At 53.7% G+C, this 27,893-nt stretch overlaps 1 protein-coding gene across 6 annotated transcripts; it reads left to right on the top strand.

Moving 5' to 3' along the window:
- The first annotated feature begins 334 nt into the window (after window positions 1-334).
- On the top strand, window positions 335-27,447 carry tjap1 (tight junction associated protein 1 (peripheral)). 6 transcript variants are annotated; one of them, XM_060073190.1, is made up of 10 exons: window positions 339-773; window positions 8,861-8,958; window positions 15,342-15,553; window positions 19,193-19,221; window positions 21,184-21,345; window positions 22,190-22,256; window positions 23,721-23,750; window positions 24,322-24,429; window positions 24,813-24,896; window positions 25,188-27,447. In XM_060073190.1, exons 3-10 carry the CDS (start codon window positions 15,395-15,397, stop codon window positions 26,655-26,657), a joined length of 2,109 nt encoding a protein of 702 aa, XP_059929173.1. In that variant the 5' UTR covers window positions 339-773; window positions 8,861-8,958; window positions 15,342-15,394; the 3' UTR covers window positions 26,658-27,447. The 6 variants fall into 6 exon arrangements, with proteins under 6 accessions (XP_059929175.1, XP_059929173.1, XP_059929176.1 ...); XM_060073191.1 differs by lacking the exon at window positions 339-773 and adding an exon at window positions 1,874-1,997; XM_060073192.1 differs by lacking the exon at window positions 8,861-8,958 and having other exon boundaries at window positions 335-773.
- Window positions 27,448-27,893: the final 446 nt, after the last annotated feature.

The raw sequence follows: 27,893 nt of genomic DNA, 5'->3' as shown, positions 1-27,893 counted from the left end.
TGTCCTATTCTAACCTTGTAGGATGGCCATACTCCATACTTGTCTCCAGGTATGATTTGTGGATTTCCCTTTGTGTTTCCTGTGTCTCTGCATATAGCAGCTACATGGTTCCACACCTAATCCCCATATTAAATCCTAACGTCGACCTAAAGCCGAACGGTTTTCCTCAGGTTGGGGAAAATAAATCAGTGTGAAACGGTCCCCTACATAAGGGGCAGGTGGAGGCTTTTTCTGCTCAGAGATTGGTACTCGGTTTACTCGGTTCCTTTGGGACTGGGACTTTTATTGTGTAGCACTGAAGTTTGACAGACTAGCCTCCAACGAGACCCGGGAAACCAGAGCCACCTGACGGCCCCTCCTCGCGCCGGACGTCAGCACGCGCACGACGCGCACGGCGCGGGGATTCCTGAGGATTACCCATCATGCCCCGCGGGTAAAGATGGCGACAGAGGAGGCGGAGGAGGAGTGCAGGAGATCAACTCTATGCGACCAGCGGCTCCAGGATCAGATTTTCCAGTAGCGAGTAGCGGAATATTCCACAAGTTCCAGCCGAGCTTAGCGCCCCGCGGACGGAACGGGAGGAGTGATCCAGCCCGGCGGAGTGAGTCTCACCACCGAGTGTCTCACTACCGAGAGAGTGTCGGGAGGTTCATGCGGACTCCGTCCTGAGTGGAGCGGATAAAGTTTGTGACGACAGTCCGCCCGCTGGCACACATTTCCGGGGGATTACCTGATCCAGCCCCGGCCAGCGTCACCAGCCGCGACCCGCCGAGGTGAGACACGACCCGGGGTGCTGCCCGTAGTCCGCGGTGTTTGATCTCATGCTGGACAGTTCGCTGCACCTGGGTCGGACTGGGCCATGTCCACGGCCAGCAAACCAGCCAGACGCTACTACTGGTGTACAGGCAGCAGATTGAACGGGGATGTGTCAGTATCATGTTGAAGTGTGTCAGATAGGTGGATGTGTGTGTACAGGTTGATAGTGAAGCACCGAGCCCGGGCTGGTACATGATGTAGATGGGGTCGGACCCGGGCTGGTTCATGGTGTAGATGGGGTCGGACCCGGGCTGGTACATGGTGTAGATGGGGTCGGACCCGGGCTGGTACATGGTGTAGATGTGGTCGGACCCGGGCTGGTACATGGTGTAGATGTGGTCGGACCCGAGTTGGTACATTGTGTAGATGGGGTCAGACCCGTGCTGGTACATGGGGTAGATGGGGTCGTACCCGGGCTGAAACATGGTCTAGATAGGGTCGGACCCGGGCTGGTACATGATGTCGATGGGATCTGACATTGCCGCAGGCTCCACTATCGACGATCGGGAGGCGATCAACTCCGAAATGTCATTTCTTACTAAATGGAGCCTGTATCGGTGTCAGCAGATGAGAGCAGATTACTGTTATGTCACTAGTATGTACAGTTACACCGGCGGCACCTCGCCTCTCTGTCGGTATATATACCCTCCGCTGCGGCTGCTGGGCATTTATCGAGGTTTGCCAAAGCTTCTCTGCAATCTGCTCACACCGATCCCTACTCATAGCCAAGAGGGTTCAGCCCGGATCAGGGAATTACTTTTACACAACGGCGCTAGTTACGTTGAAGAGCCCAGCCCTCCGTGTGTGTGTGTGTGTGTGTGTGTGTGTGTGTGTGATCCGTATGTGTGCGTGTGTACGAGACATGTACCGTGTTTGTGTGAGAGAGATGTACCGTGTGTGTGTCTGTGAGAGAGATGTACCGTTTGTGTTTTTGTGTGTGGGAGAGAGATGCGCGGTGTGTGTGTTTTTGTGTGTGAGAGAGAGATGCAGTGTGTGTGTGTCTGTCTGTGTGAGAGAGAGATGCAGTGTGTGTGTGTCTGTCTGTGTGAGAGAAAGATGAACCGTGTGTGTGTGTGTACGTGAAAGAGGAGGTGATATGGAATGTTGATGATGCGGATGATGATGTCGGTTATTTTCCTGGCTGTCCCCGCGTCGCAGTGAGAGACGGGAGCACGCATTGGGTACAGTACGATAATGTTCTCTCCTCATTTCCCCACGCGATGTGTTAATGTCACCTTTCTGTTCAGATGCCAGAGCCGTTATTCATAACGTGGATACACATTAGAAGTCTGTCCAGTCGTCTGGGCTCCTTAATGCCTGTTGTGTGTTCAACAACCCACTCAAACTTTGACGTACGTGTGTGTGTGTTACCGTCCCACAGTTTGACAGGAAGTGACGTGTTGTGTGACTAATATTGGGAAAGTGTAAATATTGCACATTAGGCTCGCCTATTGACTTCCTCTTGTAACTAACTATGAAACAATAAAAATGAGACGGATAGTTAGTCAGGTCTGAGTTCAGATTCCACTAAACGTATCCGTTTACAGCAAAGCACAGATTTTCAAAACTCATCAAATCAAATGGCTGCCTCAGGATTTCTGAGGTCATGTTATCCAAACTCTTCCCTAAATCTCCAAATCTCACTTCCTTTAAATGACTCTGGGTCAGCAGATACCAGGATAACCCGCAGCTCCCCACAGCATCTGACCTACCTCGACACATACTTACATCTGTAAAGACCACAACACATAGGGGTTGGGGAATTTTACCCAAACAAAGGAGGTTTGTCCTGTCGTGGAACTGCCAATGAGTTAAGTCTCCAGTGTAGCTTTATAGAGGTGCAGAACAGAATATTTGATTCATATATGTGCATACATAATGCAGGCCAGTGTTTTGTTGACTCATGGCTGGTTTTCACTGGCTCTTTCTGTGTGTACTATATAATGCGATTGGGTGGATGCTTTTATCCAAAGTGAATTATTGAGTGCATACACATAGTGCAAAGCAGGAGTTGCCCCAGTGGGAATCAACCCTACACCCTGTCGATGTTAATGCCTTGCTTTACCATTTCAGCAAGCCAATAAAACAGTTTATCATCTGTCCATGTCAGTGGTGCAGGAAGCATCACATAATCAGAACCTTTTAAGAAATCAGGTTATTTTCCTGACTCGGAAGCTCTCAAACAAGGTCTTCCTAAGTTGCATCCCCAAGCTGAAGACTCTAGTCCGAAGCGAACTGGTCCACCAGTAGATTTTCTACTTTAGGTAACCATTGAGGTAATCTTGGATCCAGCAGTCCTTCTGTGTTACAGCAGAACCTATTTTCAAGCAGTCCTACTGTGTTACAACAGAACCTCTGGTCCATCCGTCCTACTGTGTTAAGGCAGAACCTCTGGTCCATCAGTCCTACTGTGTTAAGGTAGAACCTCTGGTCCAGCAGTCCTACTGTGTTAAGGCAGAACCTCTGGTCCATCAGTCCTACTGTGTTAAGGTAGAACCTCTGGTCCAGCAGTCCTACTGTGTTAAGGCAGAACCTCTGGTCCATCAGTCCTACTGTGTTAAGGTAGAACCTCTGGTCCAGCAGTCATACTGTGTTAAGGCAGAACCTCTGGTCCATCAGTCCTACTGTGTTAAGGTAGAACCTCTGGTCCAGCAGTCATACTGTGTTAAAGCAGAACCTCTGGTCCAGCAGTCCTACTGTGTTAAGGCAGAACCTCTGGTCCAGCAGTCCTACTGTGTTAAGGCAGAACCTCTGGTCCATCAGTCCTACTGTGTTAAGGCAGAACCTCTGGTCCAGCAGTCCTACTGTGTGACAGCAGAGCCTGGCCCGGACACCATGGGGTGTAGTCCCGCCTGGTTTCCTGTGATGTTAAGGAGTTCTCCATGGCTGTGTGCACCTAACATTTTGACATTGAGAGCAAAATATAAAGAGCAAACACATCCTTCGGAAATAAAGTATTGCGCACAGTTATTTAATGGAAGCGACAGCGAGAGTTTCTGATCATTTAGATGTGAGGCAACGTGTTCCTTCAGAAGATATCAAGCCAGCCCTCCCAGCTGTGTGCTACAGGGCTAGCATCTTATCAGAGAACCATGTTGTCTGATTGGGTTGTCCACACAACATGTTTAATTAACATGAATTACCCTTGATTACACAAGCTCACCACAACACCTGTGATTTGTAAAAAATTGCATGGAGAAGGATGCAGGCATGAAGTGGTGTTGAGGCTGTAAACGGTGTGGTTCTTTAGTGGAGCCGAGAGTGGTCTGTGTGAGACATGGATTGGCCCCTAGGCTTTACTGGCAGAATAAAGCTCACCAAAAAGCCTTTGTTTCAATCCCACCGTTCATTCACATGTCAATCAGGAACCCAGCGATAATCGATGTGCGTGGGATGCAATGTTCTTGACACTGAGGTCTAAAGCCTGATGCATCTACTCCCCCGGTGCCCCACTGGTACCAGTGTACCGCCATTAGAGGTGGAGGAGAAAACATGAGTAGAAAAGTCTACTGGCTGATACTGGATTGGCTTTCTGAGCCGTACATGTTGAATATCTCATATGATACTCAATTCATTTTCAAAAATGTTCCTTTTCAAATTTGCTCAAATATGATGTGTTGTAAGATCCTGATGGTTGAGTTCACTGGGTAGGGTACTTAAATCTGGTTAATGGTTCCAGTGAGTATTGTTATCTCAGTGAAGAATAACCCATGTTACTGTTCTACAGACTGTCACTGAAAGAGTCAAAGTTCTCTTCAGAATTCACACTCCATTCTCACTGTTATTGAACACTAATCTAGTGTCCTCAACTTCCTCCAAAAGGCTTGTTTTTATCTATCTGTGTGGTAGTGGATGGAGGACCCTTCTAGCCAGTAGACCTAATAACACTGTCTGATCTACTCTGAAAGTAAGCAGTGCTTCAGCCAGCCAATCAGATCGCAGACCATCAGCAAACAGACATCCTGTCTGTGTTTGTCAGCACACAAGCAAGATAGGCTGTCTGTCGACCAAGCCTCATGGGCTCTTCAAGTTATCCCTTCAGGAGAAGTCTGATGCTCGATCTGCTGTCTGTTGGTCAAGTTGGTAAGTCTGTTCGGACCATTGGTGGACAGTTATTCGGTTGGTTGTCTAGTTAGTCATTTGGTCAATGAGTCGGTTGGTGGTCTGTGGGTCAGTGTGTGCTGACCATCAGCCTCGTAAATGTATTTCAACAGCCCTAGGACGTATTAATAATAGAAACATTGATAATTCGTCAATATGTGGACAGATGATTGGTTGGAAGCAGAACGTTTCTGTGGTGAAATGGACGGCGGAGAAGACGGGTCAAGGTCTGGATGGGAGGAGAGAAGGAAAGTAGGTATGAGAGAGGGAGACGTGTCGGGGAGGTAGGGGAGAAGGAGACGAGGAGATGTGGCTCGTTAGGAGAGGAGGAGGAGGAGGAAGGAGAAGAGGAGACGTCTGAATGTCAGCTGTGCTCCTCGGAGCGATGAAGAGGAGGGGCGTGTTTCAGGGCTGGGTGGAGGCTGTGCTCCCGGCGTCAGACACGGAGTTCATACATTCCTAGCATGCGTCGCTACCTCTGGAGATACACGCACACACCAGGAGGAGACACCTCGGCGCTCTGGTTCAGTGAGAGCGTTCGCTATTCTACGGCTCGCTCGCCCCTCTCTCTCCCCCCCCCCCCACCCCAACCACCAGCCGACACACAGGATCCATTCAGAGCAATGACTCAGTACACACACACACACACACACACACACACACGTCTGATATTACAGGTCTCACCCCTCCAGGAAGACAGTGATACGTCGAAGTGTCCGTCTGTGCACAGAGTTGATGTGAGTCTGCAAGTAGAGGACCCTGGCTTGGTGAACCCACTGGTGATACCGATGCAGCCCGTCAATCTAACATCTTTAATGACCCTCAAACGTGATTGGGTGTAGGTGCAGATTCAAAATGGTGTCTGTGCGCTCGGTGCGGCGTCACGTCTCTACGCGTCCCCCATGCACCCCAGGCTATGTGTTTCCACAACGTCACTTGCTGCTATCTGTTATTATGCTACTGCTAGCTCCCTCTGTATGGGAGATACTGCCCTTGCTATCACTCAGAGCTAACTTGGTATCGGAGCTATCTGCTCTTATCCACTATCTGCTCTTATCCACTATCTGCTCTTATCCACTATCTGCTCTTATCCACTATCTGCTCTTATCCACTTCAAAGCACCTTACTATCGGCAGTAACTGCCGTGTTTTACCACTACTAGCAATGGTTCCGGCGTGGAGAAGATCTTCAGATAACAACAGTCGTCTGTATCTCTGGACCTTGGACCGGAGATCAGACTGGAGTACAGAATGCTGAGGGCCCAGACCTCGTCTGAGGCTCATGTTATTCAGATGTTTGCAGGGAAGATGGAATTTCTCATGCTTTGTCAGAAAGCTGGACTATTCCTTGAGGAAGGGAATAGTCTCCTCCCTGGGTCTAATAGGGGGTAGACTATACTGGGGGTCCTGGGGGGGTCCAGATCTCTTTGGAAACAGATTATACCAGAGTGCGGCCTCCCCCCACATGGAGTGGAGGACGCGGTACGGGGCGGGGGGATTTAGGGGTTGTAGGGGTGATGGATGGGGGGGGCTGCCCTGCCCATGGGCAGTCGGTTGATGTCTTTTGACGATGAAGCAGTAAACAGCGCTGATTGCTTTAAGGCTGTTTTTCACTCCCGGCCTCGCAGAGCTTCGTTTGGGAGCGCAAGACGACAGAAGTCCGGTCTACGTTCAAATAGCCAGTGAAATCCCTGGTGGACCGACGGCCCTCATATGACGAGGTCCTCCATGTCCTTATCCTCCATGTTTTTTAAATTGTATTTATACTTTATTTATACACGCATGCTAAGTGCTCTCATGCTATGTAGCGTAGCACGCCAAGTTCCCTATCAAGCTAAGTATCCTAGCATTCTAGTAAGCTAGCATGCGGAGTAGCACGCCGTCATGCCGTGTCCTCCCATGTTCGCCTCCCCCCTGATGTCTTCTGAAGCCAGAGCTATTTGTCTGCTCAGCAGAGATAAGACAGCAAACTGCAGCGCCTCGCAGACAGAACAGCCATCTTGTACCTGCCGCCATTAGCCTCATCAATTAACACTAATGAGTTGCGTAACACCTGGGAACGCACCACCTCCAGCTGGTGTATGTGTGTGTGTGTGTTTTTGTGTGCGATTGTTTGAATGTTGTGCAGTACATCGTCACAGATCCTGAAAACCACAGGGGGTCCACTAGTACAAGACTGGGCAGCTGCCAGTGTCAACCATGAGAAAACTGTAGGTGTGCTGGATAGCTTCTAATTCCACCAGTAGGAGACTGGTTTCACTGGGCAGCTCCCAGTGTCCAACAGTAAAAGACTGGTTGTACGGGGCAGCTCCCAGTGTGCAGCCAGTAGGAGACTGGTTGTACACTGTTGTCCTGCTCCAGCGTTCCGCAGCGGCAAGAACTCTCTCCGTCTCCGTTGCCGGGGCGCTCGGGAAGGTAACCGAGAGCAGAGTAGCAGGTTACACTAAGAAGCTCCCCCCCCTCCTCCCTCCCCCTCCTCTCCTCTCTCAGCTTCCTGACACAAGATGGTGGTGATTCACAGAAAACACTCAGGCTTTTAGTCTGCCTGGAAAGAAAAATCCCCTGTCAGCAGTTCTTGGCAACAGCCTTTACCCAGCATGCACCTGGCTTCCTGGCCGGGGGAAGTGGTCTGTTGGCCGGTTTCCCTCCCGCTCCTCTCGGCAGGTCTCTGGCAGCCGGCGGGCGGGTCACATGGCGCCCGGGCGGGGTTAAGTAACACCGTGTCGCGCTCCGGTCATCAGGTCGGGTTCTTCGGTACTGCTCCGTTTACCGGCAGGCAGACGCCCTCATAGGAGGTTGTTATTATAAGAGATGATTGCAATCAAAGGGTTAGGGTTTTAATTGACTTTATTGGATAAGTGGTTGTTGCGACTGGGGCGGTGTGTCTGGTTAGTGGGACCTGACACACTGTGTCACCATGGGGGCGGCGTGACACTCAGGAGGTAGAGCGGGTCGGCTGGTCACGAGTGTTGAGGTGTCCCTGAGCGAGACGCCTCACCCTGACTGCTGCTGACGAGTTGGCTGTTGCCCTGCGTGGCTGACACCGCAAACAGCTGTTGGCGTCCTCTGGTAGCTAGCCGCCGCGTTGTTGGACGCTGGCGAATGACAGGAAGCACAGGGGTCAAGGGTCAGGGGGCGCAGACGGCCTCCTGGATCAGAGGAGTTTGTTTGTTACAGTTGCTCAGCTTTAAGCCAAAAACCTCACAGAAGATAAACCAGAATAAGCAGAACACACTCGCAGTACAGCTGAATACAAACCATCAAACCCGTCAGTCGGTGTGGCTATACGGTTTAGTCAGGTGAAAGGGAAACATTGATTGGAGCTCACACCGCCTGCTCCTGGCTCTCCTGCTGGGGGGGGGGGGGTCAGCCTTCAGCCATCAGCTGGGGCCCTCGTGGGTTGGTGGGGGCCGACGGGGGGGCTGAACCTAGAAGCAGCATGGAGGCGCGGTTCTCCCCACTCCTTTTTTATGAGGTTGGACCTAAACCTGTAGAGCCCTACTGATTAGCATGCTAGTCTCCTAACCCCGTGTCTCTTAGCCCCAGCCTCCTAATCCCTGCTTGCTAGCCCATTGTCTCTTTAGCCCCTTGCCTCCTAGCCCCTTGCCTCCTAGCCCCTTGCCTCCTAGCCCCTTGTCTCCTGGCCGGTACTGGAAGCTGATTGGCTAGCAGCAGTGAATGACAGCGGGCCGGGGGGTGATTGACAGCGGGCCGGGGGGTGATTGACTTCGGGCCGGGGGGTGATTGACAGCGGGCCGGGGGGTGATTGACAGCGGGCTGGGGGGACCTGATTGACAGGTGGCCGGGGGGACCTGATTGACAGGTGGCGGGGGGTGATTGACAGGTGGCGGGGGGTGATTGACAGGTGGTCGGGGGGTGATTGACAGCTGGTCTGGGTATTGACTGGTCTCCTGTGCTCTGTCTCCACCGGTCGCGGGGTCCAGGGTAGCGGGAGCGTCTCATGCCCAGAGGGGGAGGCGGTGAAGGTGGTCCGCCGGCCGCCGCAGCCTGGAGGCAGGAGGAGCAGGAGCTAACACACAAGGTGAGCAGCGGCTACGCTAGGAGCTACCGTACCATGCTGTACGCTACGCTACCGTACTGTACGCTACTGTACTGTACGCTAACGTCCTGTGTACGCTAAGCTTTGTTACTGTACGCTACGCTACCGTACTGTACGCTAGGCTACCGCACTGTACGCTAGGCTACCGCACTGTACGCTAGGCTACTGCACTGTACGCTACGCTATCTTACTGTATGCTACTGTACTGTACGCTACGCTATTGTACGCTACGCTCCGATCTGTACGCTATTCTATTCTACTGTACGCTATGCTAACGTACTGTACATTAGGCTATCGTACTGTATGCTATGCTAGGCTACTGTACTGTACACTACCCTGCTGTACGCTAGGCTGCTCTACTGTCTGCTCTAGTCTGCTCTATTCTACTTTACTCTAGTACTGTATGCAACTATCTGCCCTCCTGTTTTCCTCTCTACTATATAGAGAGGACTCTATACTATATTCTACTGTTCTCCTCCCTGATACACACCCTGTGTGTGTGTGTACTGTGCATATTTAGACCACGATTCCAGTTTGAAGCACTATGATTAGTGGCTGAACTGAGGGAAACAGTACAACTTTAAAAATGGACACGCTTTAAAAAGACCAACCTGCTGGATTCATTACCGGGGATCTCTCCGTGTGACCTTTAGAACGTCAGTATTTTTATACCTCTGCTCCTTGGAGTAGCGGATTAAGCTTAATCTAAACTTGTGTTTGTGTGTCGCCTACATCAAACATACTATTAAATTTACATTTAGGGCGTTCAGCAGACACTTTTATCCAGAGTGACTTACAATAAGTGCATTTATCAGAAGAAAGAGAAACAACCATATATCGCTGTAGGTACAGTAAGGATCTTCATAGAACTAACAATCGCTAGGTTAACCCATTCCCTGCATACAACAAAGATAGCTTGGGTAAGATGCTACACAATGCTTAGTACGCTTTTTCAGTGCAAGGTCGTCAAGTTTATTAGCTCGTACAAGGACTCTAAACCGGGGAGTTAAAGGAAACATCCTCTTTCAGTTCTTGTTGATCAGTGTGTTCCTGTGGTGGTTCAATGGTAAACGGATTGCATTTATGCAGCGCTTTTCTAGCTAGTGGCCACTCAAAGCCCTTTACAACACTACCTAACATTCACCCATTCATTCACACAGTCACACACCGACGGCGATGTCAACCACGCAAGGTGTCCACCACGCCAGCTTGTCAGGAGCAGTCAGGGTGAGGTGTCTTGCTCAGGGACACCTCGACACTCAGCTAGGAGGAGCCGGTGATCGAACTAGCAACCTCCGGTTACCAGCCGACCCGCTCTTCCTCCTGAGCTGCATGCCGCCTTGTTTTTTTTTTCAACCATTCTCTTAACTAACCTGGAGTTAGACGATGAACCCCCGTCCGTCTGTCTGTTGTGGTCTTGTCGTTTTGTGTTGTGGTGTCGTGTTGTCTTGTCTTGATGTTGTGCAGTGCTATAGCGGGGACAAAGCCTCCCGTCGTAAGTGACAGTTGACAGTTTGTGTTGTCGTGTTGTCTTGTTGTCGTGTTGCAGATCTCCTTCCCTTCTATCGTCAGGAGAAAGAGGTCTTTGTGTGACAGGCCATCACAAATTCAATAGACGCAACCGTAGGAAACCCTGGTCGCCATGGCAGCCAGACTTTGCAGCGGTTTGCGTCAGATACTTGACGAGCACAGCGGGTTCACGGCCACACGCTACCTCGAGGTTCACCTGGACCTGATTGGCTCATCTGGAGGAACCGCATAAGAGTGCTCCAGGGCTATGATTGTCTAACGAGCCCTAAGTGCATACTTAACTATTTATACTCCTCTGTACCGGAAAGGATGTAATAAAATACGGTTTTAATGACAGAGTATCGATCTGATAATTATTTTAATTCAGTTTATGAAGAAAGTGGATGCCTAATGACTAAATATTGATAAACTATCTTTTTGGATTTACGGTAGATGGAATCGGGGAAGATGAAATTAGTGATGCACGTTGTCGAGCATAGTGATGTGTTGAGGGCATCCTCAAGAAAACATAAAAGCATATGCCTTATCCGTGATATCATTTCATATACGTGGTGCGGAGACTCTGGCTGGTTTGAACCGACCAATCAGGAGTGTTCAGCCCGGAGAGGCATGGGGTGTTGAGACGGGATGGTTCCCAGTCCATGATGACCAGTACAACATCAGGATGATGGTTCCCAGTCCATGATGTCCAGTACAATGTCCGGGTGATGGTTCCCATTCCATGGTGTCTGGTACAACGTCAGAGTGATGGTTCCCAGTCCATGATGTCCGGTACAACGTCATGGTGATGGTTCCCAGTCAATGATGTCCAGTACAACGTTAGAGTGATGAGCTTATTGATCAGGGTTGGATCTGAACTAAGAGGAATCCCCAACAATGTCCTCCCATCTATTATTCATGTTCAACACTGATGGCGCAATCAAAGTGAAACTCCCAGTCATGTAACGACTCAACGCACCGCACTGTTCAACATGCACAACGGTTTGACACCTGTGGCCGATCTGAGGGCTTAACAACCAGGGCCTCATTCACTCCTTCATTCACTATTCCATTCACTCATTCATTCCCAGGTTCATTCCCCCCTTCATTCATTCATTCACACATTTGTTCATTCACGCATTCATTCATTCACGCGTTCACTCACTCGTGCATTCACTCATTTACTTGTCCATTCGATCATACGTTCACTCGGCCATGCATTCACCCGTTCATTCAGTCATTCATTCATACACTCGTTCATGCATGCATTCACTCATTAATTCGTTCATTCAATCGGTCATTCAATAGTTCATGCACACGTTCGTACTCGCTTTATGCAATCATTCACTCGTTGATACACTCGTTCGTTCACTTGTTCATTGACCCGTTCATTGACCCGTTCATTGACCCGTTCATTCCCTCGTTCATACACAGATGTTGCGGTCCCCTGATGAGGGGAGCAGCCAGCAAGCTGGGTGCAGTAAGCTAGAAGGAGCTGGGGATGGAACCAGCTACTATAAAATACCGGTCTTATTTTATTCTATAAAATAAGACCGGTACTTTATGACCCCAGAGCAGGACCTCAGCTGTCACAACAGAACAGTGGCAGGAGAAATGAAAGTCTTAAATTAAAGAGGTTACACTACAAAGAATGACTGCACTACGTTACAGAAGACCTGGACGTGTTATGAACATTACACGCGGCTGTATTAAACCGTACATCATGAGGGCCTGTGGGTAGCAGGCTGCTGTCCATGTCTGATAATGTCGTGCTTCATTAACATGTTGTGTAGAATCTAGCACTCACGCGCACAAACACGCATCACTGTGTGATGTTAATTGTGGCTATTTTTGTCTCCTTTTAATCCTCTAAAGCAAAGAAATACACACACACACACACAGAGACACACGCACGCACACACACACACACACACACACACACACACACACACACACACACACACACACACAGAGACACGTACATACACACGCACACAACGCACTCGCCCACAAAGCACACACTCGCACTCACAAATAGCACTCACACAAATGAACAGAGGCACACCTTCATCTCCCAGTGTAAAGTGAATAGTGTTGCTATTTTTGGAAGCAATAAACACACAGACACACACACACGCATACACAAACACCACCATTGATCATTCCATAGGACGGAGCCGTCACTGGGCCGTCTCTTGTTCCACCGCTGGCGGTTACTTGGTGTGTGCGACCGTGTGTTTGCATATGTGCGTGTGTGTGCATCGGTTTTATCAGTCACGGTTGTATGTGTGATGGAGTCTTAATAATGTGAGCGTCTGTTTGCGCGAGTGTGTGTGTGTGTGTTCGGGCTTGTGCGTATATGTGGGCATATGTGTGTGTTTTTGTCTGTGTGAGCAGTGTGTGTGTGAGTTCCTGTGTGAGCAGTCTCTGTGTGTGTGTGTGTGTGTGTGTGTGTGTGTGTGTGAGAGTGGTGTGTTTGTGCCTGTGTGGTGTGTTTGTGCCTGTGTTAGAGGTTTGTTTCTGTGTGTGTGTGGAGCAGGACCCCTATTGGATTCCATAGGTTTCATTCAGATAAGTAGCCTAGCGCTGACATGCTCGCTGTAGCGCCGCTCGATTCGGCCAATCAACTGCTTTGTTGGCAACACACTTTACTGGGATCAATCTGTAGCCAAGAGGCATGCTGACTCTACCGCTCTCTATCTTTCTCGTTCGCTACCCTGTCATGCTCTCTCTCGCTCTCTCTCTCGTTCTCCCTCGCTCTCCCCTATATATGATATGTTAATGCCCTTGTTAGGGTGTGTTCAGGGGACCCGAGGCCGTATCCTGTGTCATGACAGTGGAGTAAATGTGCAGGACCTCCGTCGTGTGTTACCTCTGCTCTCCGTCCTGGAGACCGGGGCTGACCCTGATGTCTCGGAAGAGCAGAACGCTCTTTACCGACGGCAGCGACCAGTGTTTAGTAGTCATGTTTAGTTCCAGTGAAGAGTGTGAGCTTTTTAAAGAGAAGTTCTTCCTCTTGGCCTGTGAGTCTCCATTAAGCTTCTCAGCTCTCCAACTATTTTACTAACCACAAACTGTTTTAAGACAAAATTTGACTGTTACGCAGACTTCTTCTCTATGCAGATGACCTGACGTTATGTAGATCAGACCTCCCCATTCCTAGGCTCTTTATAGTTCTAATAGGCAGCCTGGCTTTGTTCTCAGGATATAAATACTTCCCTTCTCTTTTCAAAACACTCTGGGCTCTCGATTCTTCTCCCTGCTTCAGTGTTCAGAAACGACAACAGAAGGCTTTTCTTCTTGGTTGCGTTGTGTAGAAGCTGACCTACAGAGAGGGAAGGAGACCGTGGAACATTCTGGCGGTCGAGTGTCTCGACCGGACGTCTCAGCGATAACACATTAAAGACTCCTCTCTCAGACATATCTGATGGAATGGAGCACATCCTGCCTGGCCGTCGCGTCCACATTATATCACACGGTATTCAGTCTGCGGCCGTGAAGAAGAGTTATCCGGCTCCTTCATGGAGCGTGAGGCCACAGCCAACGGAGTAACCGTCTTCACTTTAGCGCAAGTTAGTTTCGAACGCTTTCATACGTTCTCCATTCAGCTCGCTCCCCTCTTCTCTCGAAGGTCTGAGGGGCCACCGAGGCGTGTGACTATGGTTTTCTATTCATGTGCTCTTCATTTGTTTCTTTTTCTATTTATTATTTAGCCCTGTGATGCAACTCTCCCTCTTTTTTCACACTTTATTTCATCCTGTGATGTGGTCGGCGTTGGGATGGGAGGGACTGTTTGTTTCAGGCGCGTACTTTATTTACAATTAATTTTCTTTTACATTGAGGGCATTTAGCGGACTCTTTTATCCAAAGCGACTTACAGTAAGAATGTTCATAGAACCAAGTGCCAAGCACTAACAATAACTCGGTTAACCCATTCCCTGCATACAACAGAGATAGCTGGGATAAGACGCATGAATAAATACATCATACAGTAAGTGCCAGGACGTACAACGTACAATAAGTAGGAGGGGAGGTACGGGGTGGTACTTTATGGACTCTAGGCGTGGAAAAGACGAGCCACAGTCCTCTGATCCATAGCGTCAGAGCACTGCGCGCAGGTTACCCAGAATGCAGTGGGGCCACGCTGATGTGGAAACATATCGGTACCATCGATCGCCCGCGAGAGCAAGTAATGAGAGAGAGAGGGGGAGAGAGCGAGAGGGATGGTGGTGGAGTGAATACGGAGAGATGCAGCGATGGTGTAGGTTGAGTGTGTTAGAGAGAGAGGGAGAGGGGAGAGAGAGGCAGGGTGTAGGTTGAGTGTGTTAGAGAGAGAGAGAGGGAGAGAGAGGCTGGGTGTAGGTTGAGTGTGTTAGATAGAGGGAGAGAGGTGGTGTAGCAATACAGACAGAAGAGATGTTTCATGTGTAGAGGAGAGAGACCGAGGGTGAGGAGGAGAGACGAGGAGTGAGACCGAGGGTGAGGAGGAGAGACGAGGAGTGAGACCGAGACCGAGGAGTGAGACCGAGGAGTGAGACCGAGGAGGAGAGACCGAGGGTGAGGAGGAGAGACCGAGGGTGAGGAGGAGAGACCGAGGGTGAGGAGGAGAGGCCGAGGGTGAGGAGGTGAGGAGGAGAGGCCGAGGGTGAGGAGGTGAGGGTGAGGAGGAGAGGCCGAGGGTGAGGAGGTGAGAGGCCGAGGGTGAGGGTGAGGAGGAGAGGCCGAGGGTGAGGAGGAGAGAGACAGGCTGGGTGTAGAGTGCTTAGTGTCCGGGTCCTGGGGGAACCGACCGGGTCTTTTGGGTTCCGGCGCTGACCCCCCCCCCCCCCCCCCCTCCCTCTCCTTCCCCTCCTCAGGATAACCACGACTCGGAGCCCCCAGCTGGCCACGCCCCCGCACCACGCCCAGGATGACCAGCGCCGCCCCCAGCAGGAAGCCGTACCGCCGGGCGCCACCGCAGCACCGCGAGACACGCCCCCCGCCCCAGCTCTACAGCGGGGAGATGCCCCCGGCCACGCCCCCTCCCCCGCCGCCGCCGCCCTCGTCGTCGCAGCCGGATCCCGGCCAGGTGACCCCTGTCCCCCCGCCGTGAGGTCATGTGTTTATAAAGGTGGATGAGGGTCTTTGAAGGCAGTTCTACATTGCCAAGTTGGTTCGTTCGCGGCTTGGCACGCCCGGCAATTTCCCTGTCTTGCCTGTGTAAAACCGAGGGGGTAAAATCCACCGTTGTCACGGAGCCGGCTTTCTTGGTTCACTGGAGAGTCGACTAGATAATCTGAGTGTAGGCTACAAACGCGATTAACTATTGAGAAGTGCTAAAACGCCAACATATTCTTTGTTTTGCTGACCACTTGTTTTTTATCCCGCAAAAGCCCCGTAAGGGAAGTTCCTCTGGTACTTTCTCGTAGATCGCACCATCTCTCCCCGTCTTCGTTGAATGCGACTGCATCGCCTTCTCCCCCCCCCATGATGATCAGCAGCTCGCGGATTTCACCCTCTCTCCGGTTAGAACTACTCGTATTGATATCGCTGCATTGTCTCTGTTGTCGAGACAACGCAGCACCACCACTACCCAAGTCCCGCCCCTGGAAACGCGAAGCCGACTAATCTCATTCACCTCAAATTGAAACCGCCAATATGTGTAGGGTCCGAGAGGGTAAATGCCGGGAAACAGTATATAAAAAGTAATATTTCTTGGGTCAGCGCTGGCTGTGGGGGCAGAAGGAAAGGAGATGAGAAGGTGAGGGGGTAAGGAGTTGAGGGGGTAAGGAGTAGAGGGGTTGAGGGGTAAGGAGGTGAGGTGAGAGGTAAGGAGGTGGTCTCCAGCGTGTTCAGACCTAGAGCTGTGGTCCCTGCCCCCTGGAGGAGGAGGAGCCTCACTAACCCCTCCCCCTCCCGCTGCCGCCCGCCCTCTCCAGGCTGCGGGGCGTGGCGGGCGTGGCCGGTGGGCGTCGCCCTCTGACAGCGACCTGGAGGTGGAGTCCAGCTTCTCCAGCCTGGACCTCCCTCGGGCCTCCTCCACCTCCACCCTGGGGCTGCCGGCCCCCGGGGGGCCCCACCAGGGTGGGGGCGGGGGGGAACGGGCGGGGAGTGCCTCCCCCACCCTCTCCTTCAGGGAGGAGGTCGAGATCCTGTCCCCCGGGGATGCGCGGCGGGGCGGGGGGCCCCGAGGCGGCGGCCCCCCCAAGAGCATCCTGAAGCGGCCTGGCGCTCGCGGCAGAAAGTCCCGGTCGGCCGAGGTGCTGGACCAGAGCCGGGCCCCGGGGCGCGGCCGGGCCCCCGCCACCCGGTCCAAGAGCCGGTCCCTGGAACGGACGGACCTCCGCCGCGAGAGGAGGGCCTCACTGCCGGGCCCCCCCCCCCCCTCCTCCTCTTCCGGCGGCGTTGTCCCCGGCGACTGGAACTGGAGGCTGGGGGCTCTGGAGGAGAAGGTGAAGTTCTCGGGCTTCCTGGACGACATCACCTGCAGCGTGCTAAGCCCCGCCCACTTGGAGCTGCTGGGCAGGAAGCAGCCGTCGCCGGAGAGGCGGGGCCGGGGCTGGAGCCAGGGGCCCAGGCGGTCAGGGGCGGGGGGGGGGAGGCAGGGGCCGGCGGGCCAGCGGCCGTGGGACGGATGGGTGTCGCCTCTGCACCGCGAGCCCTGCCCCGAACAACAAGCCACGCCCACTCCCTGTCAAAGCCAGTACGGAGGGGAGGGGCCTCGAAAACACAGGGCGTGGCCTAAAGAAGAGGCTCTGGACCCGGGTCCACAGGCCGAGAGACGAGGAGGGCGGAGAGACCCGGAACACGCGGGGCGGGGCCAGCGCCCGCAGCAGGAAGTACCGGTGCCACACAGGAAGTCGGGGGGCATACCTTGTCCTCCGACACCTCACATGGATCAGAAGACGGACCCTAGCGTCTCTAACTTATCCCAGATCAAGGTATGTGAGCTGGGCTCCAACCGGACAGCTCCCCTCCATCCGCCTGGCCTCCACCCGCCTGGCCTCCACCCGCCTGGCCTCCACCCGCCTGGCCTCCACCCGCCTGGCCTCCACCCGCCTGGCCTTTACCTGCCTGGCCTCCATCCTATAACCTCAGCCCTCAGCCCTCAAACCTTAAACCTACGCCTTCACCCCCCTAGACCTCCCCCCCCCCCAGACCCCCACCCCCCAGACCTCCACCCCTCAGACCTCCACCCTCAGGCTTCCACCCCTCAGAGCTCCACCCTCAGGCTTCCACCCCTCAGACCATCACCCTGAGGCTTGCACCCCTCAGACCTCCACCCCTCAGACCTCCACCCTGCGGCTTCCACCCCTCAGACCTCCACTCTGTGGCTTCCACCCCTCTGGCGCTGCTGGTCCTGTTCCTGTGTTTGACGGACGGAGGTCATCTAAGCATGCAGAATAAGTCCTTCCTGTGTCATGTGTCGGTCCTGCTACCCGGGAACCAATCAGACCGTCCGAGGCGGTGTGTGGGAGTGAACTGCTCCGTTCGTCACGGGTTCAGCGCTCCCTCCCCCAGGGGGCCATATCAGCTTCACAAGGTCTTATTGATTATTAATTGTAATGTCATGTCATCTATCGATGGACTCATTGAGCAGATGTTTACCCCCAAAGCTACTGCCCAGCAGAGACGCTCCGGGTCTCTACTGCAGCGGGTTGTTGGTTCCGGTCTGTTGATGCCACCAGGGGACCTAAACATTATCGATCGTGTATTGATCATTGTCTCTGTGTGGAGCCTTCAGCCCCATCGATCGGGGCTCCTCTGATAGAACTGGGTTGGAGGAGATCCAGGCTGGAACAAACATCTCTATAGAACTGATTTAGCGTCACCCCACGTTCTACCCTTCTCAGCTGTGGGCCTGGGTTCCAGTCCAACTACGTCCTAATGTTGAAGGCCAATCCCAGAGGATCCTTTACTCCTCGCTTCGGTTCAAATCCTATTATGGCCTGCACTCCTGCCAATATAGAGGTCCGATCCCAGACAAGCATTTTTCCTACTGGCCTTAGTTCAAATCCCACAACAAACTGCTGTTGGCGAGCCCAGGATCCCAAAGGACCCTTAATACTGTTAGTCTGGGTTCAAGCCCCACCACAGCCTTTTCTCTTGCTGTTGTAGGGATCTAAGTCCTATAAACTTTGGTTAAAATCCCACCAAGAGCTGTTCTCCTACGGATGCAGAGTTCACATACCAGAGGACCTTTAAGTCCACATAGCATGGCCTCGAATCCCACCCTCGGCCTGTGCTCTTGTTGGAGGGGTCAGATCCCAATTGACACATTGCTCCTGTTTGCCTTGGATCAAGTCCCATCATGGTGTGCTGGGATGGAACCTGTGCTCAAGAAGGTCTTTACCCAGCTCTGCACAAGAGTCTGAACCAAGAGTCTGAACCACTGTCCAGCTGGCCCCTGTTGAACACCAGCCTCTGATCCACACACAATCCCTGGGTCTGATACTTGGTACGCCCCCCCCCCGGGTATCGACCACACAACCTGCCGTCTGCTTCCTCCTGTCTGTCCCTCTGTGTGTTCTTCCTGCTGGAGGGGGGTCTTCTCTCCTGGGCTGACACCGTTTGAGTGTGTCGCTGTTCTTCCTGATCCTGAGCAATGGCAGCGATAATCCCCCCAACCCCCCCCGCGGGCGCTCTGCTTCTCCGGGAACACGCTGTGATCTAATGGAGGCTAATCCAATAGCAACACTAATGCCACTGTTGTTGTTGTGTGTTACAGGAGGCGCTGTCGGACGCAGACAGGATCAGGTGAGAGCTGCTCACTGTAGAGAGAGACCAGCACGCCGTAGAGAGAGACCAGCACGCCGTAGAGAGAGACCAGCATGCCGTAGAGAGAGACCAGCACGCCGTAGAGAGAGACCAGCACGCCGTAGAGAGAGACCAGCACGCCGTAGAGAGAGACCAGCACGCCGTAGAGAGAGACCACCACGCCGTAGAGAGAGACCAGCACGCCGTAGAGAAAGACCGGCACGCTGTAGAAAGAGAGCGGCACGCTGTAGAGGGAGACCGGCACGTTGTAGAGAGAGACCGGCACGCTGTAGAGAGAGACCGGCAAGCTGTAGAGAGAGACCGGCACGCTGTAGAGAGAGACCGGCACGCTGTAGAGAGAGACCGGCAGGCTGTAGAGAGAGACCAGCAGGCTGTAGAGGGAGACCAGCAGGCTGTAGAGAGAGACCAGCAGGCTGTAGAGAGACCAGCAGGCTGTAGAGAGAGACCAGCACTCTGTAGAGAGAGACCAGCACACTGTAGAGAGAGATATCACTCCGCACTGTAGAGAGAAATATCACTCCGCACTGTAGAGAGAAATATCTCTCCGCACTGTAGAGAGACCAGGGCCTCATTACACCTTCTGCTGGGACCAGCCACTGATACTACCTAGTACTGTCTACTGATACTACCTAGTACTGTCTACTGATACTACCTAGTACTGTCTACTGATACTACCTAGTACTGTCTACTGATACTACCTAGTAATGTCTAATGATACTACCTAGTACTCTCTGTTTAGTGATACTACCCAGCACTCTCTGGTAGTAGTACTCGCTGTCTAGTTAGACTACCCAGTACTCTCTTGTAGTAGTACTCTCTGTCTAGTTAGACTACCCAGTACTCTCTTGTAGTAGTACTCTCTGTCTAGTTAGACTACCCAGTACTCTCTGGTAGTAGTACTCTCTGTCTAGTTAGGGTGCACTCACACTCGGCCATCTGGCCGTGGCCGTTGGCCGTTTTCACACCTAACCGTGCTCAAATGGCCCCATTGTTCTCTGGCCTGCACTCACACTAGGCCATCTGGCCGTGGCCGTTGGTCGTCGCAACTGTGGCCTGGCCACGGTAGGCTCTTGTACATACGTCATCACGTCGTAACACGTCATCACCAAGCGTCCGCTGCATGGACCATAATAAAGTCTGCCGCCAGTCAGAGTTTTAACAACAATGGACAACAACACAGAACACACCAACATTTGAACCGCTTGACGCCATGTTTACCGTTTTATGGGAAAGAAGGCTCGTCGCCTTTATTATGTCCATGGTCGTCGCATGGACTATACGTCATCCAGCTCAGGTTACGTAGCCGTGCGTGTGTGCGTGTCGGCTCATTAGCATCTGTACCGTAGCGGCACACCTCTCCCAAGTGGCCAAGTTGGCCTGGCCTGGCCAGACTGGCCACACTCACAGATTTGAGCACGGTTAGGTGTGAAAACGGCCACGGCCAGATGGCCTAGTGTGAGTGCACCCTTAGACTACCCAGTACTCTTTGATAGTAGTACTCTCTCACTAGTCATGCTACCTATTGCTAGTAGGTACTACTAGTACTCGTACTACTCCTATCCCCAGGAGCGGCCCGCTGCCCTGTGGATGGATTGGCCTAGATGAGAGAGAGAGAGAGAGCGAGCTCATTATGGTCTATTTAACTAAATACTGCAGAGTAGCCCTCTCACACGTACGCACACTGATGTCAGCTGATCAGTGTGAATTCATTATCTTTTTATAAGAATAACAGAAAAATAGGTTAACCTATTTCTCTACTGTTTTTCACACTTTCTCATTCTGCCTCTTTCCCTCTCTCCGTCTCTCTGTCTGTATATCTCTTTGTCTGTCTTTCTCTCTCTGTCTGTGTCTCTCTCTCTGTCTGTGTATCACTTTGTCTGTGTCTCTCTCTCTGTCTGTCCTTGCCTGTCTGTCTGTTCCCCTCTCTTCCCCGTTACCCAGAATCCTCCAGCTGCAGAATGAGGAGCTGCGTCGCTGCATGTCTCATGGCAACCACAAGATGGAGTCCATGGAGGTGGAGTTTGAGAACAGCCGTCACTACATGCAGACGGAGCTCAGTCGCACCCAGGACGACCTGGACAAGATGAGGGACAAGTTCAGGAGGTGAGGAGGAGGAGGAGGTGGAGCTGGTGGAGAGGGTAGAGAGGGAGGAGACGGGGGAGTCGGAGGGGATGGCGAAGGGAAGCGGAGAAAGGGTGGATGTAAAGGGTTGGGGGACAGGAGAGGGATGAGGAGCAGGTGGAGGAGGGAGAAGGCTCAGGATGATGATGATGGTGGAGAGAGGAGGTCACAGGACGTGGTTCGGCCTATTGAAGGAGGAGTGAACCCCGGCAAGACGTCTGTTAAGATCTTCTACGTTTACATTTGATCCCTGAGTAAAATAAGACATTGTTAAACCAGTGTGTCATTCAGAGAGAGCGGGTGTGTAACCAGTATAACCAGTCAGTGAGCGTTCCTCAGTCCGAAAACGGGGCCCGATCTCTGGGGGGCGTCGCCCTGCCTTTAACGAGGCGCTACGACCTCACCACCCGGGGACACCGGCCGCCAGGTCTGTGTGGCCGCTCTGTCTGGCCGAGAGAGGGTTAAGATCCCCGGACACCTGGTAGTGAGGGCCGTAACCATGGGGATACGAGCCCCCCCACCCCCCCCCCCCCCCTGGAATGCTCAGTGTTTGAAGGTGAGCTGAAACGGGGGGGGGGGGGGGGTTCACTTCCACCGGAGCCCTGAGAGATCAGATACATACAGGAAGCTGTTTGTCCTCACACACACTCACCAGTATGTGTGAACGCACGCACACACATACACACAACACCACACGCACACACACACTCTGGATCCCACTCACTGTTAACACTAAGAGGCTGTTAATATTTCTTGCTATTTTTTTTTGTATCTCTCTTTCTCTCTTTCTCTCTGTCTCTGTCTCTTTGTCGCTCTCTCTCTCCAGACTCCAGAACAGTTACACAGCGTCCCAGCGAGCCAATCAGGATCTAGAAGAGAAGCTCCACGCCCTGGTAACCTTTGACCCCTTCTTAGTACTCTCACTATTTGACCATTCAACTGAAACGTATACATTGCTGTACTAGCGTTCTAGCACAGCAGTGCTAGTTGTATTAGTTAAGGGAGACGTCGGCCTGGCTCCACATGTCAAGCTACTGGCTCACTGCGTATTACTCGCTGCAACGAGCTGCTACTGGTGGATGCTCACGGACACCATTTCTGTGTGAGATTGTGTGTGCGTGATCGTGCGTGCGCGCGCTTGTGCGTGTGTGTGATGGACAGCTGGGCCGACTAGCTGCAGAAGGAGGGAAGGAATGGGAGGGAAACAGACAGATGGAGAGGAGAGACACGACTTCAGGCTCCTCTCTGATATGTCCCGTCATTGTGTATGTGTGTGGCCTGCGTGTATGTGTTTGTACATGTGTTTATACACACATGTGTTTGTACGTTGATTCGTACACACACACACACGTCAGTCAGGAGGCGTGGCCTCTGCCTTATGTGGCCGACCAATTGATGACCCGATCCCCTTGATGGACCCCTGCTGTAGGACCCTGATGTTGACCCAGATGTTGACAGATGTGTCCTGCAGGGGGCGGCCTCGTTAGGCTCAGGGGTCAGAGGTCATGCTGAGCTTGGCGTCCTGGGGCACCTCTCCCCCCACCCCCCCCCCCACAAACCCGTAACCTGATTGGTCCAGGGCAGGCTGTGCGATGCGGGGGGAAGTGATGTCACAAGTTGTGATCCAGCTTGCCTGCGGCGGACGTTTCCATCAGGGGCGTCGGCCTGCTGAGGGGGTCTGAGGTCAAACTCTCGGCAGCCTCCCGGCCGCCGCTCGGACAGGAAATGAAGCACGGAGCGGCCTGCTCCAGCGCTACAAGAGACCCCCTGTGATGGAGACGGGTCCCCCCCTCAGGTCCTCCTCCTCAGGGCGGGGCCTGGGTTCTCAGGCCCTGATAGGCCACTCCCCCAGGTCTCCCTCCCCGCGGGGTCAGGAGGATGTTGGGGTGAACGATGAATGGGTGAATCCTCCCTCTGCTGGAGGTGCGGGCTGGGCTTAGAGGTGGGGAGATCGTCACTGATGGACTGGCATTTCAATTGAATTGAAATTAGCATTTAATTCACTGTTTCTATCATGGCTTAGAATTGTCTTTATAGAATTATTAACATAAAGATGGATCGCTTAGAGACGTTTTTGTGTGTCAGTGAACTGCATTGACATTGTCATGTGTTCAGCATTTCTGAGTATCGGACCCACTGGGTGACCTTTGACCCCTGGCCTTTGTTAGGCTGTGGGATGTTGGTCGTGTTCTCCCGGTCCTCTGATCTCCTCCTCTCCTGTTCCCTGTCGCTCCGATGATGTCGTTCACCCCCTAAAGTCTCTGCTCTGCTCCCTCTCACGCTGCCTCGTGACGGACTCACCGCCATCTTCATCTTCCTCATCTTCACTGGTCACCCTCCTCCTCCTCACTAACCAGGCCACCGTCAGCCAGACCTGGGTCCATGCAGTTGGGTTCTGCTTCAGTATCTCCTGCTTCCGCTCACCTCCCCTTTCCTCCCCATCCTCTCTCCATTCCTGCCCTCCTCTCTTCTCCTCCCCTCCTCTCCTCTCCTCCCTTCCTCTCTCCCCTCTCAATTCCCAACTCCTTTCCTCCCCTCTCCCATCCTCTTCTCCTCTCTCCTCTCCTCTCCGCCCTTCCTCTCTCCCCTCTCCCTTCCTAACTCCTTTCCTCCCCTCTCCATTCCTAACTCCTTTCCTCCCCTCCTCTCTCCTCTCCCCCCTTCCTCTCTCCCCTCTCCCTTCCTAACTCCTTTCCTCCTCTCTCCTCCCCTCCTCTCCTCCCTTTCTCTCTCCGCTCTCCTTTCCTAACTCCTCTCCTCCCTTCCTCTATCCTCTCTCCTCCCCTCCTCTCCCAGACTATACCAGCCCCCTCCCTCCCTCCACCTCCATCATGCATCTCCAACGCCTGTGTCCCGCCCGGTTCTCCGGCCCTGGTTCCGTTGCGCCGCCGTCCGTCGGATGCTGCGGTTCCTGAGCGGTTCCCGGTGCTGATGCTCTCTGTCTGCTCTGCTCTCCAGCTGCGGAAGGTGGAGCGGGACAAGAAGACCATGGACCAGGAGATTGTGGAGCTCACCAACAAGCTGCTGGATGCCAAGAACACCGTCAACCGCCTGGAGGAGCTCAACGTGGGTCACACACCTCTCTCCCTGTGTCTGTGTGTCTCTCGCCCCAGGAGCGCTACAGACAGGACTGTAACCCTCTCTCTCTCTCCCTGTGTCTTTTAGTCTCTCGCCCAGGAGCGCTACAGACAGGACTGTAACCCTCTCTCTCTCTCTCTCCCTGTGTCTTTTAGTCTCTCGCCCAGGAGCGCTACAGACAGGACTGTAACCCTCTCTCTCTCTCTCTCCCTGTGTCTGTGTGTCTCTCGCCCAGGAGCGCTACAGACAGGACTGTAACCCTCTCTCTCTCTCTCTCCCTGTGTCTGTGTGTCTCGCGCCCAGGAGCGCTACAGACAGGACTGTAACCCTCTCTCTCTCTCTCTCCCTGTGTCTGTTTGTCTCTCGCCCAGGAGCGCTACAGACAGGACTGTAACCTGGCCGTCCAGCTGCTCAAGTGCAACAAATCTCACTTCAGGAACCACAAGTTCTCTGACGTAAGTGTGTGTGTGTGTGTGTTGTTTATTTCTTTAAAACACACGCACTATAAAGAAAGTATATATCATATATATATATATATATATATATATATATATATATATATATATATATATATATATATATATATATATATATATATATATATATATATATATATATATATATGATAAAATATAAATTATTATACAGTATATATAATATTTAGAGGTTACATATAATTATATATATATATATATATACACACAAATATAAATAAGTAGTATAACAAAGGTTTGTCCTGTGTCCAGCTCCCGTCGGAGCTGCAGGTCATGGTCCAGAGGCACATGAAGAGCAGCCTCCCGGAGGGGGGGGGGCCCTCGTCCCTGGGCCCCCAGGAGCCCGACACCCTGAGCCTGACGCCGGCCGACGTGGTGCCCACCTCGGTCATCGCCCGCGTGCTGGAGAAGCCCGAGCCGCTGCTGCTCAACTCGGCGCAGTCCTGCAGCGCCACGCGGCCCGCCTCCGAGGACGTGTTCGTCCACGTGGACATGACGGGCCCCGGGGCCCCGCGGCCCAACGGGGGGGCCCCCGGGGGCCAGCACAACGGCTCGGCCGGCCGGCGCCCCGAGACCCCCCTCACCCCCGGCGGCGGCGAGGAGGGGGGCGGCGCGGGGGGGCGGGGCGGTAACTCCTCCTCCTCGTCCTCGTCGTTCGAGAAGCTGAGCCCCTACCCGGCGCCGCCCCCGCCCCACCACCCCCACCCGCTGTACCCCGGCCGCAAGGTCATCGAGTTCACCTCCGACGACAAGGTGAAGATCCCCAAGAACTCGCCGCTGCCCAACTGCACCTACGCCACGCGCCAGGCCATCTCCCTCAGCCTGGTGCAGGCCGACGCCCCCCCCAGCCCCGCCCACTCCGACTCCGGCTGGCGCTCGGCCGCCTCCTCCTCCTCCTCGCCGCCGCCACCGCCGCGCCCGCCCGCGGCGGCGGCCCCGGGCCCCCTCTCCGGGGGGTCCAGCCCCTTCAGCTCGCCGCCCCAGCCCCCCAGCTCGGCCAGCTCGGAGGAGGACCTGCTCCTCAGCTGGCAGCGCATGTTCGTCCAGAAGGAGGCGCCGCCGGCCGCGCTGCAGCACCGCACCTCCTTCAGCCGCGACTCGGCCCGCCAGCTGGGCCTGGGCGGGGCCTCGGGCGGGGGCGGGGCCGCCGAGCGCCAGCGGGGGGGCGTGGCCGCGTACTCGGACGGCGAGGAGGGGTCGTCGGCGCCCAGCTGGACGGCGAGCCGCGAGTCGAGTCTGGACACGGACAGCAGCAGCGTGGCGGACCCCCGGCCCGGCAGGGGGCACCCCCCCCCGCCGCCCCCGGCCGGCCTGGACCCCCGGGGAGACCCCCCGCACACGCCCCATGACGCCGCCGCCGCCGTCGCTATGGCGACCCACGGGGAGCCGCTGACCCCGACGCCGGCGCCCGTGATGCAGCGCGAGGAGTCGACTCAGGAGGAGGAGGAGGAGGGGGAGGATGAAGGGGAGGGGGAGGAGGAAGAGGGGGGGTCGGTGGGGAGCTGGGCGGAGGAGCGGGACGTCCTTCCCTGCGACCTCCCCGTCATCACCCCCACCCGCCACCTGGAGTACCCCCCTGACCACGCCCCCCCGCCCCCGCCCGCCCCGGGCTACACCCCCCCGGGGCGGGGCCAGAAGAACCCCAAGAGGATGGGGGTGCACCACCTGCACCGCAAGGACAGCCTGACCCGCGCCCAGGAGCAAGGCACCCTGCTGGACTAGAACCCTCAACCCCCCTCGACTGACTGCTGGCTCCCCTCCTGGTTTCTATGACGACCATCCAGACTCCTCCCACCGCCCCCATCCAGGAAATAGCCATACTGCCGTATGCTGCCGGCTCCTGCACACACACACACACACACACACACACACACACACACACACACACACACACACACACACACACACACACACACACACACACACACACACACACACACACACACACACACACACACACACACACTCTCTCTCACTACGACTCTTTCAGTGCCTATCTCTGTCTGGGTGGAGGGGGGTGGGGTGTTGTTGCTCCGCCCCCTCTCTCCTATTGGTCAGCCCTCAACAGAATGTTCCGAGCAACATGGCGCCACCAGAACCCGTCTCCCCCCTCCCTCCCCCACAAACTGTCGCCCTCATGGGGAGGTGATGTCATAGTATTGATTTATTATCGTTTTCCATTGATGATCCAGTGTTGTTATTAGTGTAGTTCTTCGGTTTCTCATCGTGTCTTTTTTGCGTTTAAGATTTAACTTTAGCTCCGGCCATCGCTGGTGATGTCATGGATGCTCCGCGCGTCACGTCACTCATCGATCGGTCAGGTTCTGGATCGATCACATCTATTGATCGGGGCTGTCCTGTGACCTGGACGTGATTCATGTCCACACACACACACACACACACACACACACACACACACACACACACACACACACACACACACACACACACACACACACACACACACACACACACACACACACACACACACACACACACTCTATTACATTATGCATGTTATGCAACAAGGTGCGTTTCCTCCACCGGTATTGGCTCCTAACAGAGCGCTGTCATTGGTGCTCCTTCCTGGCCAATCGGCGTCCTCGCTGACCTGCCTTCCGAAAGCCTCTTTATATTTAGAGCCTCATAACCATCTCATGTATCCTTTAAGATGTATTTTACTTTGTGTATATTTTGTGTTGTTAAGCGAGGACTTGACTGGTTTGGGGTGTTGTGCGTGTGTGGGGTTGTGTGCGTTTCTGTTGTCCTCACCGTCACCACATTCTTGTTGTGCGTCTGTTGCTCGAGTCAGCATGTCGCCATTACAACAGCATGTTTGCCGAAACCACGCCCTCCGTGATTGTGTGGCCACGCCCATACGGCCACGCCCACCATAGACCACTTGATTGATCTGATGATTGTTCTTCCAATCAAATCCCCCCCCTCGCCCACACACAC

The sequence above is a fragment of the Gadus macrocephalus genome, chromosome 15 (assembly GCF_031168955.1).
Source record: "Gadus macrocephalus chromosome 15, ASM3116895v1".
Taxonomy (NCBI): Eukaryota; Metazoa; Chordata; class Actinopteri; order Gadiformes; family Gadidae; genus Gadus; species Gadus macrocephalus.
The sequence above is the reverse complement of the archived record's forward strand: the minus strand, read 5'-3'. Positions and strand labels throughout refer to the sequence as shown.

Excerpts from the sequence above, each read along its gene's own strand:
- tjap1 (XM_060073192.1), top strand. The coding sequence starts at position 15,395 with ATGACCAGCGCCGCCCCCAGCAGGAAGCCGTACCGCCGGGCGCCACCG. Across the intron at positions 21,346-22,189 it reads ATGAGGGACAAGTTCAGGAG|ACTCCAGAACAGTTACACAG; the intron begins GTGAGGAGGAGG and ends CTCTCTCTCCAG. Across the intron at positions 24,430-24,812 it reads ACCGCCTGGAGGAGCTCAAC|GAGCGCTACAGACAGGACTG; the intron begins GTGGGTCACACA and ends TCTCTCGCCCAG.